The 12900-nt window shown below is 56.7% G+C and overlaps 1 protein-coding gene across 1 annotated transcript; it reads left to right on the forward strand.

Moving 5' to 3' along the window:
- Positions 1-26: 26 nt before the first annotated feature.
- TTLL6 (tubulin tyrosine ligase like 6) lies at positions 27-12736 on the forward strand (the record flags this gene model as incomplete). Its single annotated transcript, XM_014952699.1, has 14 exons — positions 27-160; positions 800-840; positions 2260-2378; positions 3285-3415; positions 4794-4950; positions 5204-5347; positions 6708-6793; positions 6932-7157; positions 7648-7832; positions 8682-8870; positions 9336-9519; positions 9839-10036; positions 11454-11820; positions 12492-12736. Coding segments are annotated over exons 1-14 (2406 nt in total), but the record flags the coding sequence as incomplete, so codon positions are not given.
- Positions 12737-12900: the final 164 nt, after the last annotated feature.

Below are 12900 nucleotides of genomic sequence, written 5' to 3' on the forward strand. Positions count from 1 at the left end.
CGTCGCCATGGGGACGGCGCGGCGCTATGGAGGCGGGCAGCGGCGGGGGGCTGCCGGTACCGGGAGACCCCCCGGGCGGGGAGGCGGCCCCTACGGTCCACCCCGCTCCTCCCGGCGGCTCCCCGGGCTCCGAGCCGCGGAAAAGGCGGAGGAAGCGCAGGCGAGTGCGGGGCGGGAGGCGGGCCCAGCAGGCCGCAGCCCCTCCTACCCGCCCCTACCGGCACAGGCTTCGCCGCTCCCGCCCCCTCCGGGCCGTTGTGCCCGTGTCCCGCCAGCCCCGGGGGAGTCTGTCTGTCCGCCCGTGTGTCTGTCTGCCCTTAGCCCGCTGGCCCGTCCCCCCTGCCCCCGTTAAACGCCCCCCTGCCCTCCTCGCCGTGACCGGGCCAGCTCCTGGCCCAGGGGCGATGCCGAGCCGGGCCTGCTCTGCCTCCGCCCACAGGGGCTTTCTGAATCGGGAAATAAACACTCTTGCCCCTAAATTGCCCCAATAATCCCAAGCATGACGCCTCCGAGGGCGGCCCCGGGTTCGGGACCCCTCTGCCATGTCCCTCACGGCCCCCTGTGAGCCCTACGGAGTGGGAGCTGTGTGCCCCCGTGTGCGGGAGCCCCCCTCGTCCTCCTCCCTCCGCCTGTGTGTCCCTCACGGCCTGGTGGCTCTGGGTCAGGCCCCCTGTGAGCCCTGCGGAGTGGGAGCTGTGTGCCCCCGTGTGCGGGAGCCCCCCTCGTCCTCCTCCCTCCGCCTGTGCCCGGGCCCCGGTTCCCGGCTGAGCAGCTCTTCTGTCCTCTCTTTCCATTCCAGCGTTCCCTCCATCAACCTCACCAGCTGCAAGTACGAGAGCGGTAAGTCCCGGGGGCTGCGGGGCATCCCTGCGGGTCAGCCCACCGTGACGAGCTCCTCGGGTGTCCACACAGCCAGGGAGGAGCACTGGTACCCCATTTACACTGCAGGGTCACTTCTGGCTTATGTATTTATGGGTTGCAAGCGGCTTTGACTTGGGCCCCTGTGAAAAGTATGGAGTTTGTCACAGTTAGAATCATAGAATGGTTTGGGTTGGGAGGGACCTCAAAGATCACCTAGTTCCAACCCCCCTGCCCTGGGCAGGGACACCTCCCCCTAGAGCAGGTTGCTCACAGCCCCATCCAGCCTGGCCTTGAACACTTCCAGGGATGGGGCAGCCACAACTTCCCTGGGCAACCTGTTCCAGTGCCTCACCAGCCTCACTGGTTAGAACCGAGGTACCCTCTGGTTTGAAGAGAAACAAAACGTGCAACAGCAGTGCAAGCCCTTGCCCCTCCCTTAGGTCTGCATTTGCCATACATCTGCTAAAATTGGTGAGAAGGGGCTACTTAGGGCCAGTTACAATGCCTGGGGAGATGACATGAGAGCTGTCAACTGTGTAGCATAAAGCTGGTGGTGGAATGGGCAGGGTCAGTACCCAGAACCTCTCCCTTTGCCATCCGTCTCTGGTGACGTGCTCCAGGGAGCTGGTCCCCTCTCCTGTCTTGCTCTTCTTTGCTGCCACAAACTGTATCTTAAAAGAACAGACTCCTTGCTTTTAATAGACGTTATTAGCCAATTTGTTAATGACTATTCTAGCAGTGCAACCACGTGTGTGCTGCTGAGGGTCACAGCCTGGTCAGCTGCACAAGGAATGCAGTTTTTATCCCAGGGCCGTGCTGGGGCAGTTTGGTGACGGGAGGTGGATGGGGACCCGCAGCAGGAGATGGTGTGGCAGCACAGGCACCACAGGAACCAGAGCTGTTTCGCAACGGTTCCTAGTGTGCACTGACCTTCCTGTGACTTCCCCTGTCCCGTGAGAGGCCAAATTCAGAACTGGCACAACACAAACCATCCCAGCAGCGACCTTCTGCTCCAGAGCTCCTGTGTTCTGCTGCCAAATAGCTTTTGATTTGGAAGACGAAACTAAATACCTTCAGAAGACTTGTATCTACCCATGTGGCGTCAGACCCACGGTGGATTCAAGCCTGCTGTAGTCCAGGAGGTGCTCTGGGACCCCAATGCAGGTAGACTTTGGGGGCTGGTAGCTCCCTGTAGCTGCAGCTAGAGGCTGGGGGCAGTTTCGTGGGGTAAAGCTTGTGTTTCTGACACCTCCTGGAAGGGTCCTGCCAATACCTTGCACCTCAGAGTGGATTTGCAGCCTGGAGAGATTTGTTCTATGCTCCATCCCAGGTTACTCTGGGGGTTGAGCAGTCACTGGTACATGTGTCCTCTGCCCCTTGTCACACGCTCCGGTGCAGTGCGGCGGGCGGCGCGGTGCTGCGGGCTGAAGGAAGTGGGAGAAAACGAGGAGTGGACGGTGTATTGGACAGACTACTCGGTCTCCCTGGAGCGCGTCATGAAAATGAAGCGGTTTCAGGTAAATACCCCCGTGTCCAGACTGCCTGGCAAGAAGAGCTCAGGAGAGGGGGTGAGAGGGGGCCGTGAGTGGGACAATGTGTTGCAGAACAAACAGAAGTGTCCAAATGAGCACCTGTGCCCCACGCTCTGCATCAGTTCCAGAGGGTGCAGGTTTACAAGCTTTTAGAATCATAGAATTGTCTGGGTTGGAAGGGACCTTTAAGATCATCTGTCCAACCATCAACCTAACTCTGATAAACACCATCACTAAAGCATATCTCTAAGCACTATGTCAACCCATCTTTTAAATACCTCCAGGGATGGTGCCTCCACCGCTTCCCTAAGCAGCCCATTCCAATGCTTAATAACCCCTTCAGTGTAAACATTTTTCCTAATATCCAATCTAAACCTCCCCTGGCACAACTTGAGGCCATTTCCTCTTGTCCCATTGCCTGTTCCTTGGGAGAAGAGACCAACCCCCACCTCTCTACACCCTCTGTTCAGGGAGTTGCAGAGAGTGATAAGGTCTCCCCTCTGCTTCTGCTCTGTCGCTGGGCGAGTGCAATCGGCAGCGCTTTGGCAGAGAGTAGTGTGAACTGGAAAGCTGCCAACCCCTTTAACGTAGCGTGAAATAAATGGTTCTTGATGACAAACGGCTCCCTTCCTGGCGCTGTGATATTCCAGGGAGGGGGAGCCTCGGGGTGGTGATGGAACGAGCAGATAAATCACGCGGGTGAAGTTCAGATAAAGCAGTTGTAGCGTAATCCTGTCCCTCAGCAGACGGTCAAGGCAACCGCAGGCCCCGCTTCCCGTTCTGCGTGCTGGTTTCTCAGCACCTGGGCTTTCCCCGAGGCTTTCCTCAGGTCTCGAGGAGGAGCCCTGCTCTTCCTGTGCTGATTCTGTTTCTCCTCTACACCTCTTTCAGAAAATCAACCATTTTCCAGGCATGATAGAGATCTGCCGTAAGGACTTACTGGCTCGCAACCTTAACCGCATGCTCAGGCTCTTTCCCAAGGAGTACAATATATTTCCCCGCACTTGGTGCCTGCCAGCTGAGTGAGTGACACGTGTTAATGCAGCCGAGAACAGGGCTACGGAATTGGGAAGTGGGGAGCCGGGGCTGGGATGGGTCCCCTCTCTGAGATCTCGTGTCTTGCTCTGGGCCTTCGTGATCTTCCCTGGAACTGAATGGGGCGGAGGACACGTGTTTCTGGTTTCACACATCTGTAATTCCTGTTAGATGGAATTAGCCCATAGGATGGTGTCCTCTGCGATGTGTGTCTCGCTGCCGGGCAGGCTGCGTGCTGGGGGGCTAAACCTGGGGAGATCCGGAAAGCCCAGGGGCAGTGGCCGAGCAGGAAGTGTGGGTCTGTAAACCATCACCAAATTACTAGAGCTTTGGGACAGAATGCCTGCCTTTTCTGATCATATACAGACAAGCCATGATAGAAACCTGGCTCAAAGAGACCAAAGAGCACTTTGGGTGGTCGTAGGGATGACAAGATACCCATTCTTAGACGGATTTTATTCTTACTATTTCCTGAAAACCTCAAAGTAGGGCTCCCATCACCTACTCTGTAGCTGCACCACCCTCACGGTTAGAATGATTTTCTTAATATCTGCCCTTTGCTGAAATATCAGCACTTCAGTATTCTCTCATTTGCACTGGCCGTGGAGAACGGTGGTTTGCTGTCTTTTGCTAATAGTGTATCATGTGCAGGAAGGCTATTGCCATGTGTCCACTCGGTTTTCCCATTTCTGGAGAAGACAGACGTGGTTCTCTCATCTTTCTTTCCAGGCTGAATTTCCTGGCCTCTGTCTGCTCTTTGCACTGTTTTCTTGGATTTGTCCTGTTTGCTTCTCTCTTTCCCTAAATGTGGTGCCCACCAGAGTGACAGTGCTTCTCCATCTACAGCAAAATAATAAATTGGCACATGGGCTAGACTCTTCACAGCCCCACGCTCCCACTGGAGTCGCTCCTGAAGATCAGCCATGTAACGAGGCAGGGAGCTGGGCTCGTCAGCCCCTGTGCAGAACACTCGGCCGTGGCCTCCTGCCCGCTCGCTGGTGGGCTGGCCTGAAAGGGGATGTAGAGACTTGTGACTCCCTCCTCCTCTGTCACCAGGGCTTGTTTGTTTTCTCCTGCTCTCTCTGTGGCAGCAGAGCCAAAATCTCACAGGCTCCTGTATGCACAGAGGTAACCCCTTCCTATGAACCTCCTGGTGGAGGTGGAGATGTGTGCAAGTAGAAAGTGGAACCAGGCACAAGGACTAATGTGTAACTGATGTAGGTGAGGAGTAGCTGTACTATTCCTCTGCTGCAGGAGTTTGGGCTGTGCTGGCCCCCAGCACCACAGCTGCTGCTCCTCGCTGTTATGAGAGAATTCAGGAGCTGGTTTTTTGCAGGTTTTAACAGTCACCCCTTCCTTGCACAGCTATGGAAACTTCCAGGCCTACAGGCGCACAAGGAAAAACAGAACATTCATCTGCAAGCCCGACAGTGGCTGCCAGGGGAGAGGCATCTTCATCACACGCAATCCAGAGGAGATCAAACACGGGGAGCATATGATCTGTCAGCAGTACATCGCTAAGGTAAGGGGGACAGTCTTGAAATGCAGGTAGAGGACTGCAGCCTCCCAGCTCTTCCAGCATCCTCCTTGTGTCCTGTGCCCCACATCTTCTTGCAGGGGCATGGGGGTGGCATGGCAAAAGCCTGTCTTTCTCCTCACTGCTGAGGAGGAATACAAGCCGTGCAGGTGGAGCAGCCAACCGGAGGAGCAGGCTGCATGCCTAGCCACATTTCTTTATCTCATGCTTGCTCCTGCCTTTTTTTTTTTCCTCACAGCCTTTCCTGATTGATGGCTTTAAATTCGACATGCGTATCTATGTGCTTGTCACGTCTTGTGACCCGCTGAGGATTTTTGTCTACAAGGAGGGTCTGGCCCGGTTTGCCACCATGAGGTACATCGATCCCAGCAGCAGAAACCTGGTAAAAAAAGGGAAGTTTCCAAAACCACTCGTATAGGACCTGTAGGTTTTAATTCCCAATTTGTCGTAGCAGCATTCCAGACCCTGAAAAGGGGACCCAGCTCTCTCCTTTCTTGTTCTCCCCTCCCTCTGTACCTCCTCTTCACAGGAGGCATTTCAGAAGTGCCTGCAGTAGATCTACTCCCAGGCCCCCACGTTTGGGCTGTTTACTGGCGTTATCACAGAATCATGGAGTTGTGTTGCTTGGAAGGAACCTTGGAAGGTCTTGAGTCCAACCTTCTGCTCAAAACTGGGTCAACAATCAATTCAGATCTGTTTTCTTGGGGTTTCACCCCGTCAGGTGTTGGCAACCTGCAAGGACAGAGACCACAAGGTATTTCTGGGCAACACTCCTACTGCTTCTTGCCTTTATGAGCATTCTCAAGTCCGTATAGTTCCTTGTCTGCCTGCGCTTCAGGTGGAAAAGAGGGATCTGGGGATTATCTGGTGGTACTGGGAGAGGCAGGGAGGGTAACTGGGAAGGCAAGGGGCAGGGTCTGGCCGTGCCCATCTCCAAGCAGAGATCTGTAACCTGTAAGATTCCAGCAGAAGGTGGACAGTGTTGTTGGATGGCTGTGCTACCATCATGGGCTGCTACCCTGAGAGATACCCCATGTTTCAGCTGTCTGCCTGCTTCTCCCAGAGCTGTATGTGCCCTCCTTCCCACCCATACGTGCGTGTCTTGGAGAGGTCTCCTGCTCTGGGTGAATAAAAGAGGAGGAAGAATCTGCAGAAATTTGCTGCAGCTTCTGTCCTGAGGACCCCCTTATTTAGTGGTGAGGCCGCAGCTGGAATGGCATTTGTGGAGCTGACCCCTCTGCTGTCCCCCAGAGAGGAGAGAAGTGTGGAGGGGGCAGAGCTCTGGTAGCTCTAATGTCTGGCCGGAGAGGGAACAGCAGCACGGCCTTGCTGCAGGTCACCACACAGCAGAGAGAAGCAGGAGAAGCTGGTGGCTGGATTAGTGCTTATCTGGTGGTACTGGGAGAGGCAGGGAGGGTAGCTCTGGTAGCTCTAATGTCTGGCCGGAGAGGGAACAGCAGCACGGCCTTGCTGCAGGTCACCACACAGCAAAGAGAGAGGAGCAGGAGAAGCTGGTGGCTGGATTAGTGCTAATGGGGCTGTTTCTGTTTACACTCTGTGGTTAGAAGTAAATGAAAGTCTCTTGTGGAGAGGGAACAGCAGCACGGCCTTGCTGCAGGTCACCACACAGCAAAGAGAGAGGAGCAGGAGAAGCTGGTGGCTGGATTACACCTAATGGGGCTGTTTCTGTTTACATTCTGTGGTTAGAAGTAAATGAAAGTCTCTTGTGGTTCCTCTCTCAGGGTGATATCTGCATGCATTTGACCAATTATGCTATCAACAAACGTAATGAGAACTTCGTCCAGGACGACACGATGGGCAGTAAGAGGTATTGTCCTGTCCAGGTACCACAACGCCCTGTGCACAGCCTGCAGGAAAGCTGCATTTGGGACACTTTACTTCCATCTTTCTTGGGGCAAATGTGGTATCACAGGTCAGCTCTTACCATCTCCTGTCCTCCACGCAGGAAACTGTCCACCGTGAATGCCTGGATGATGAATAACAGCTACAACACCACAAAACTCTGGGAAGATATTGAAGATATTATTATAAAGACTCTTATTTCAGCTCACCCTGTTGTGAAGCACAATTACCAAAGCTGCTTCCCGAACCACACCACTGTCTGTGCCTGCTTTGAGATACTGGGCTTCGATATTTTGCTGGACAGAAGGTTGAAGCCGTGGCTGCTAGAGGTGAGGAGGGAGTCTCTGCTGTGCTGAAGCACCTCTGGAAGCAGCAGATACTGGAGAGCTGGCTTGTCTGGGGGAGGCTCCAGAACAAGGGGCAGAGGGATGAACAGAACATGTTTGATTAAAAAGGGCCACCTCATCTGCAAAATTAATCATGCTATGAAGACAAGTAGCCAAACAACCTGCTGTAGGCAAGGCAAGCACAGGACCCAAGAGCCCATTCCCTCTACACCCTCTCTAACAGCAGAGAGTTTCCTGAAGGACTCCTTGCCCTCTAACAGCCTCCTGAGTCTGTGACCGCTGCCCCACGGCTGTCAAGCTGCGAGGTGTGGGTCTGAGTGACCTGCAGTGCTTGTGGGACAGAACCTGACGCTGCCCGCAGCACCCTGCTTCCTGTGGCTGTTAGAGGGGGTGACACCCGTGGGCGGTGGGCGGTGGGGCAGACTGGGGCCGCGGGGAGATGCCGGGTGGGATCAGCTGCTTGTTTTGGCAGGTGAACCACTCTCCCAGCTTCACCACAGACTCTCGCCTGGACCGCGAGGTGAAGGACGCTCTGCTCTGTGACACCATCAAGTTGATAAATGTGGATGCCTGTGACAAAAGGAGGGTGCTGGAGGAGGACAAACAGCGGGCAAAGGAACGGCTCCTGCAGGGCCACCAGGCTTTCCGTGCATCCAGGTACTGCTCCCCCCCATAGTGCTGCAGTCCCTAGGGAGAAAAGACAGGGCATGGTGGAGCAGGGTTAAGCCAAGGCTCTCTCTCCAAATTTAAGCTCCTAAAGGCCGTGGCACCACATGGCCTCTGAGGAGAGATCACCCAAGCCATCTGCATCCTGCAGGTAAAGCCAGGGCTTGTCTCTTGGCACTGGAGATCTGAGGTGCCTGTTCCTCTGGGCCCTGTATGGAGTCATCCCTATCGGGCTGTGCCTCCTTGTCACGTCAGGGTTCCTTTCCCAGGGTTGAGTTTTCCCCCCATTCTCTGTCTACATGTCCTTTCATGATTAATTAATCCACATGGCCTCTTGAGGCCGTGATGAGCCAGCTGCCCCGGTTTTCCTGCCACACAGGGCGAGGCAGGAGCTCCCTCCAGCTCCCGTTTCAATTAGAGACCTGAGATGACTCCGGGCTGGAGACGCAGAGCGTGTCAGCCCTGAGCTCTGCATGTCCCTCAGCTCGGCTGCTCCTGGCTCCCCCGAGCGAGGAGAGCTCCCGGCAGCAGGTAGGGTGGCAGATACTCCTGGAACTGGCACATCTTAACTGAACTTCTCTGGTAGCTGGGTTAGTTGGGTGAGAAGGACAAGGTGTGAGCTTGGGCAGTAGGGAAGAGATCTGTGAACACTTCACCAGCATTCTACAGGTAGAGGGTGGAGAAGCGTGGGTTGCTTTGGTCCCCTGCAGTGCAGGCACATTAAACAGGTTCCCGAAGAGGGAAAGACAGGGGGAAGTGCCAGTGAGGCTCTTGTCCCTCAGCCAGGACAGCCCCTGGAGCCTCCTACGGCAGCTCCCCGTGCTTTCCCCCCGTTTGCAGGCGTGAGGGGTTGGAGAGCAGCCAGGCTGCCTGGCTGTCCCAGGCGGAGAAGTACGAGGACTCCCACCTGGGCGGTTACCGGCGCATCTATCCCGCCTGTGGAACAGAGAAGTATGAGCCATTTTTCAAGCAGAGCTGCTCCCTCTTCCACGAAACGGTGTCATCCAAGGCACGGGAGGAGTGTGCCAGGTAGGCTGCTCCCGCGGGAAGCCTGCTCCTCGCAGGGGTGGCACAGAGTCCCCTCGCTTCTCATCCCTTCCTGGGGAGGACTCTGCTGCTTAAGGGATGTATGGGAGCCGGTGGGAGCTGCAGAGGGGGGCGGCTGCATGTGCTACGGCACCACAGCAAAGCAAATTCCTGTTGCAGGTAGCTTTGAAAATGCAATATTCCACTGACTTTTGGACTCCGGAGGCACCATGGTGTAGGTGCCCTCCACCCTCCTGGCAGGCACAGCCTAATTCAAGGGCATTTCTTACAGCAGTGAGAGTGTGTTTTAAAAGTACTCCTGGCCCATCTTGGCACACTTTTATTATGGTCTCTTCATTACAGAACTTCTGACTGCAATAAAATGACCTGGAATTGAAGGCTTTGTAATAGCCTTTTGTTGTTATGCCTCTTACTGAACCACTGACCAAGACTGTTGTTCCATGGCAGGCATCAACTGGAGGAAATTCGCCTGAAAAAAGAAAAGGTGAAAGCTATTACCAGGAAGCAGAAAAAGGAGAGGAAAGAAGACCTGCCTGGAGAGCCAGCTGGGGAGAAATCCCAGATCCATAATAAAGGCACAGCTCCTACAACCCGCCTCACCTATAGAAGCACCAGGATGTGGGACAGAAAGGTACCTCCCTCCCGTCTGTGGTTGTCCATGGGGCCCTCAGAGGCCATAACGTGGCTCTGGAACAGTGCTGGGCTGTGGGTGTCCCCCAGGGAACACAACTACGAGGCTGGACTCCCCTTTGTGCAGCCCAGGGAGCTGACAGCTTGTGCTGGGAGGTTCTCGCAAGGACCAGTGTTGTCCCTTCCCTGATGTGGCTTCCACTGGGATCTTCATCCCACTCCACCCCCAAGTCTGTAATTCTCCTCAGGGCACGGAGGCGTCTCTCTGGTGTGTTACCAGGGCCGTGACTGTGCTGTAACTCAGGTCTGTCTTTCCTAAGCTGCAGCGCGTGCAGTACGACTCTATGCGACCCCAGGATATCGTGGAAAGCGAGGAGAAGAAAAGAGTAGATGCTCTTCTGCAGCGTGGGAACCTTATCCGGGGCCTGGGCATCGTGGACCAGCTCTCCCAGCTGCTCCCCACCGCCAACAGACCAGCCGACCCCCAGGGACCCTACGCTGCTCTCTCCAGCAGCCAGGTAACTGAAGAGCACTGGGATCTGCCCGGCCAGGCCCACCCAGCGTACAGCCGGTCGTGGGAGGATCATCCCTGGTGTGGCTCAGTTAAATGAGATCCAACGCAGTGCCTGGGGCCGTGGGTTTTCATGCAGCTACTGATGTTGGCCCTTTTGGGGTGTGCCCACAGGCACAGAGCCCCCCGGCACCCTTCCCCAAAGACCCCTCTCCCCACTGCTCCAAAGAGCAGACCATGGTGTTGCCCTTTGTGCGCTGCTGTCCCAGCACACGGCTCGGGGTGAGGGGCTGCTCCGTGGGAGTCTCCAGGCTGCAGGAACGAACTCCCAGGCAGGCTGGGAACACTGCTGTGCTCCGTGGTAAAGAAGCACACAGCAAAGGGGACTGAGGGGAAGTGTAGGGATGTCCAGGGGGAAAAAAAGAAAAGCCTTTAAGTGAATTCTGCACTGCAAACAGTGCCTCTCTGTAGACATCCTGCCTTCTACATCAGACCGTTTCCCACTCGGGGGAGGTGGTGAGTTAGTGCATCTGCCTAAAACCCTGCAGGGCTCAGCCCTCAGTCTGGGGCTCCCTCTTCAGAGTCACCCTCACTCTGCAAGAGGATGGTGCTGCTGCTGCCGCCACCTCCCAGGCTGTCCCAGGGTCACAGCTGAAGGAAGCTGGGCTTCACCGGGGATTGCACCGGGGAACCAGGGTTTGGACCTAAAGGAGATCTGTGTGGTTGTCTCAAACTGAGTCTTGGCTGCCACGCTGATTCCCAAACTAGGTCTAAATCCAGAGGAGGTGGAAGACCACAGTCCGTTGCCTGTGGGCTCCGTTAGGCTACAAGAGCTGTTCTGGAGCACAGTTGGTGGCTGTCACCTACTGTGTTGGGAAAGGGCTAGTTCTGGACCTGCAGTTAATGAAAAACCTTGCAAGGTCCATGGCCTCTTCCAATGGCACCGTCTGTTTCTGAAAGGCCTCCTACTCCTGGCCGTTTACTTTAACAACAGAAGCCGAAGAAGGGATTTGATGTGTAAGAACTGATGTTAGCTGCCTTTTCCTCTACCACACACAGCAGAACAGAACCTGAAACCCAAACTCTGCCTAAAGTCTGGATAATTTTTTTCAGCAGAAAAGGGTTATCTGGGGGTGGGTCAGATCCTTCATCGCTGAGTCTTCCCAGCTCACTCTGGCATTTTTTTTCCACAAGCCCCACTCCAGCTCAGCCCAGTGTTAGGGGCAGAGGATGGGAGTCTCAGCGCTGGTGCAGGCAGCTGCCATGACCCTGCAGAGGATTTGAATGTGGGATGGTGAGCATGGCAGGCCTGGGGAGAAAGGGCAGGGCGACGCTTTAGTGAGTGCCTGTAGAGAACTAGACTTTTCCTTCCCATCTCTTGCCCATCTCCGGAGCTAAGCTGCAGCCACTTTCTTTCCTTCCAGCCACAGTTCCTCTGGGATGTGCTCAAGGCCCAGGACACCCACCGCTTAATGACGCTCATCCCCCTCTCTCCGGGAGGTGCAGCCCAGCCTTCGGGACAGCCCTTCGCGCACCAGCCCAGAGCTGCTGCCGAGCTGCTGGCCAGCCTGGGCTCAGACGCCACCGCCACGGGCAACCTCCTGGTTCGAGGCCAGAGCATCCTTCGCCTTAAGCAGCCCATGGTGCAGCAGGGCCCCTGGGCGCAGGACACGGGCTGGCTGCGTGGCCAGGCAGTGGGGACGGTGGTGGTTCCCCAGCCCCACACCCAACCCAAGGGGCTGCAAGTGAGAGGCCAGCGGCTCCCCGGCACCGGGAACAAGGCTGAAGGCTGTGAGTACACGTTCCCTTCCTTTGGCTCTGAGAGTCTGCATCGTGGAGGCTCAAGTCGTTGAGCTGGAGCTGTGGATGTTCCTGGGCCTACTGGGGTGCCATGAGGGGGGAGCCTGGATGGAGCTCTGAGTCCCTGGGGTGCTCAGACCTTGCAGAAGGGACTCGGGGAACCAGTGACTGCTGGAAGTCGCTGCCTGAGGCCGATAGTATCCCATTGGCCGGGGCAAGGAATAAAGTGGGTGATTTCCCAGGACCAAGGGCTGATGGGCTGGGCAGAGCGAGCATGAGAATTCCCAGAGTACTTGAGAGTAGGGTCAGAAGAGCAGAAGGAGGGAGAGCCAAAGGGGAGCGTTAGCCGTGGGAATTGCTGAGGAGACATTTAGTGATGCAGCGTGTCCTCCAGCCCCTTCTCAGGCCTTGCTCCTGCCGGGATGCTCCTGGTTTCCCACAGCCGCCCCTGCCCGTCGAGCTGCTCCACGGTCCCACCACCCACACCTTCCCCCTGCCCCACATCAGCTCCAGCCATCTGCAGCCTTAGGAGCCGGGGGGAGCTGGGGCAGAAGGGGGGTCTGTCAGGGCCTCGCAGGGCTGAGCACCTTCACGGAGAGCAGCAGTGACCCACAAAGCCGTGGGTGCCTGCCTACCTGCCATGTCTGCCTGTGCTCTTCCAGGGGAAGCTGGCAGGCTGTCCTGCACGGGCAGCAGTCACCCGGTGTCCCCCGCCAGCGTGGGGAGCAGCACAGGCGATGGCATCTTCATCCCTGTCACCATCCAGGCGCTCCCCGCGGCCCCCGCACAGCACACGCGTGTCCCGCACCCCAGCACAGGTAAGGGGGCAGGGGACACCCGCGCTCGGCCTTCCCGCGGGGGGTGCTCACAACACCCGCGGCTGCTGGGCGGGGAGGGTCGCCCCCGCCGCGCCCGGGGGTCTGCACCCCCTGACCGGAGTCCGGGCGCCCGCACGATCCCGCCCCGGGCAGCTTCGCCTCCGCCGGCGCCCGCACCCCCCGGTGGGAACCGAGACCCCGGAGGCTGCGCCTTTCCCGCCCCGCCGCGGTCCCTCCCGGCCACCGGGGCCGA

This window comes from Calidris pugnax, unplaced genomic scaffold (assembly GCF_001431845.1).
Source record: "Calidris pugnax isolate Ruff unplaced genomic scaffold, ASM143184v1 scaffold187, whole genome shotgun sequence".
In the NCBI taxonomy this organism is placed as follows: domain Eukaryota; kingdom Metazoa; phylum Chordata; class Aves; order Charadriiformes; family Scolopacidae; genus Calidris; species Calidris pugnax.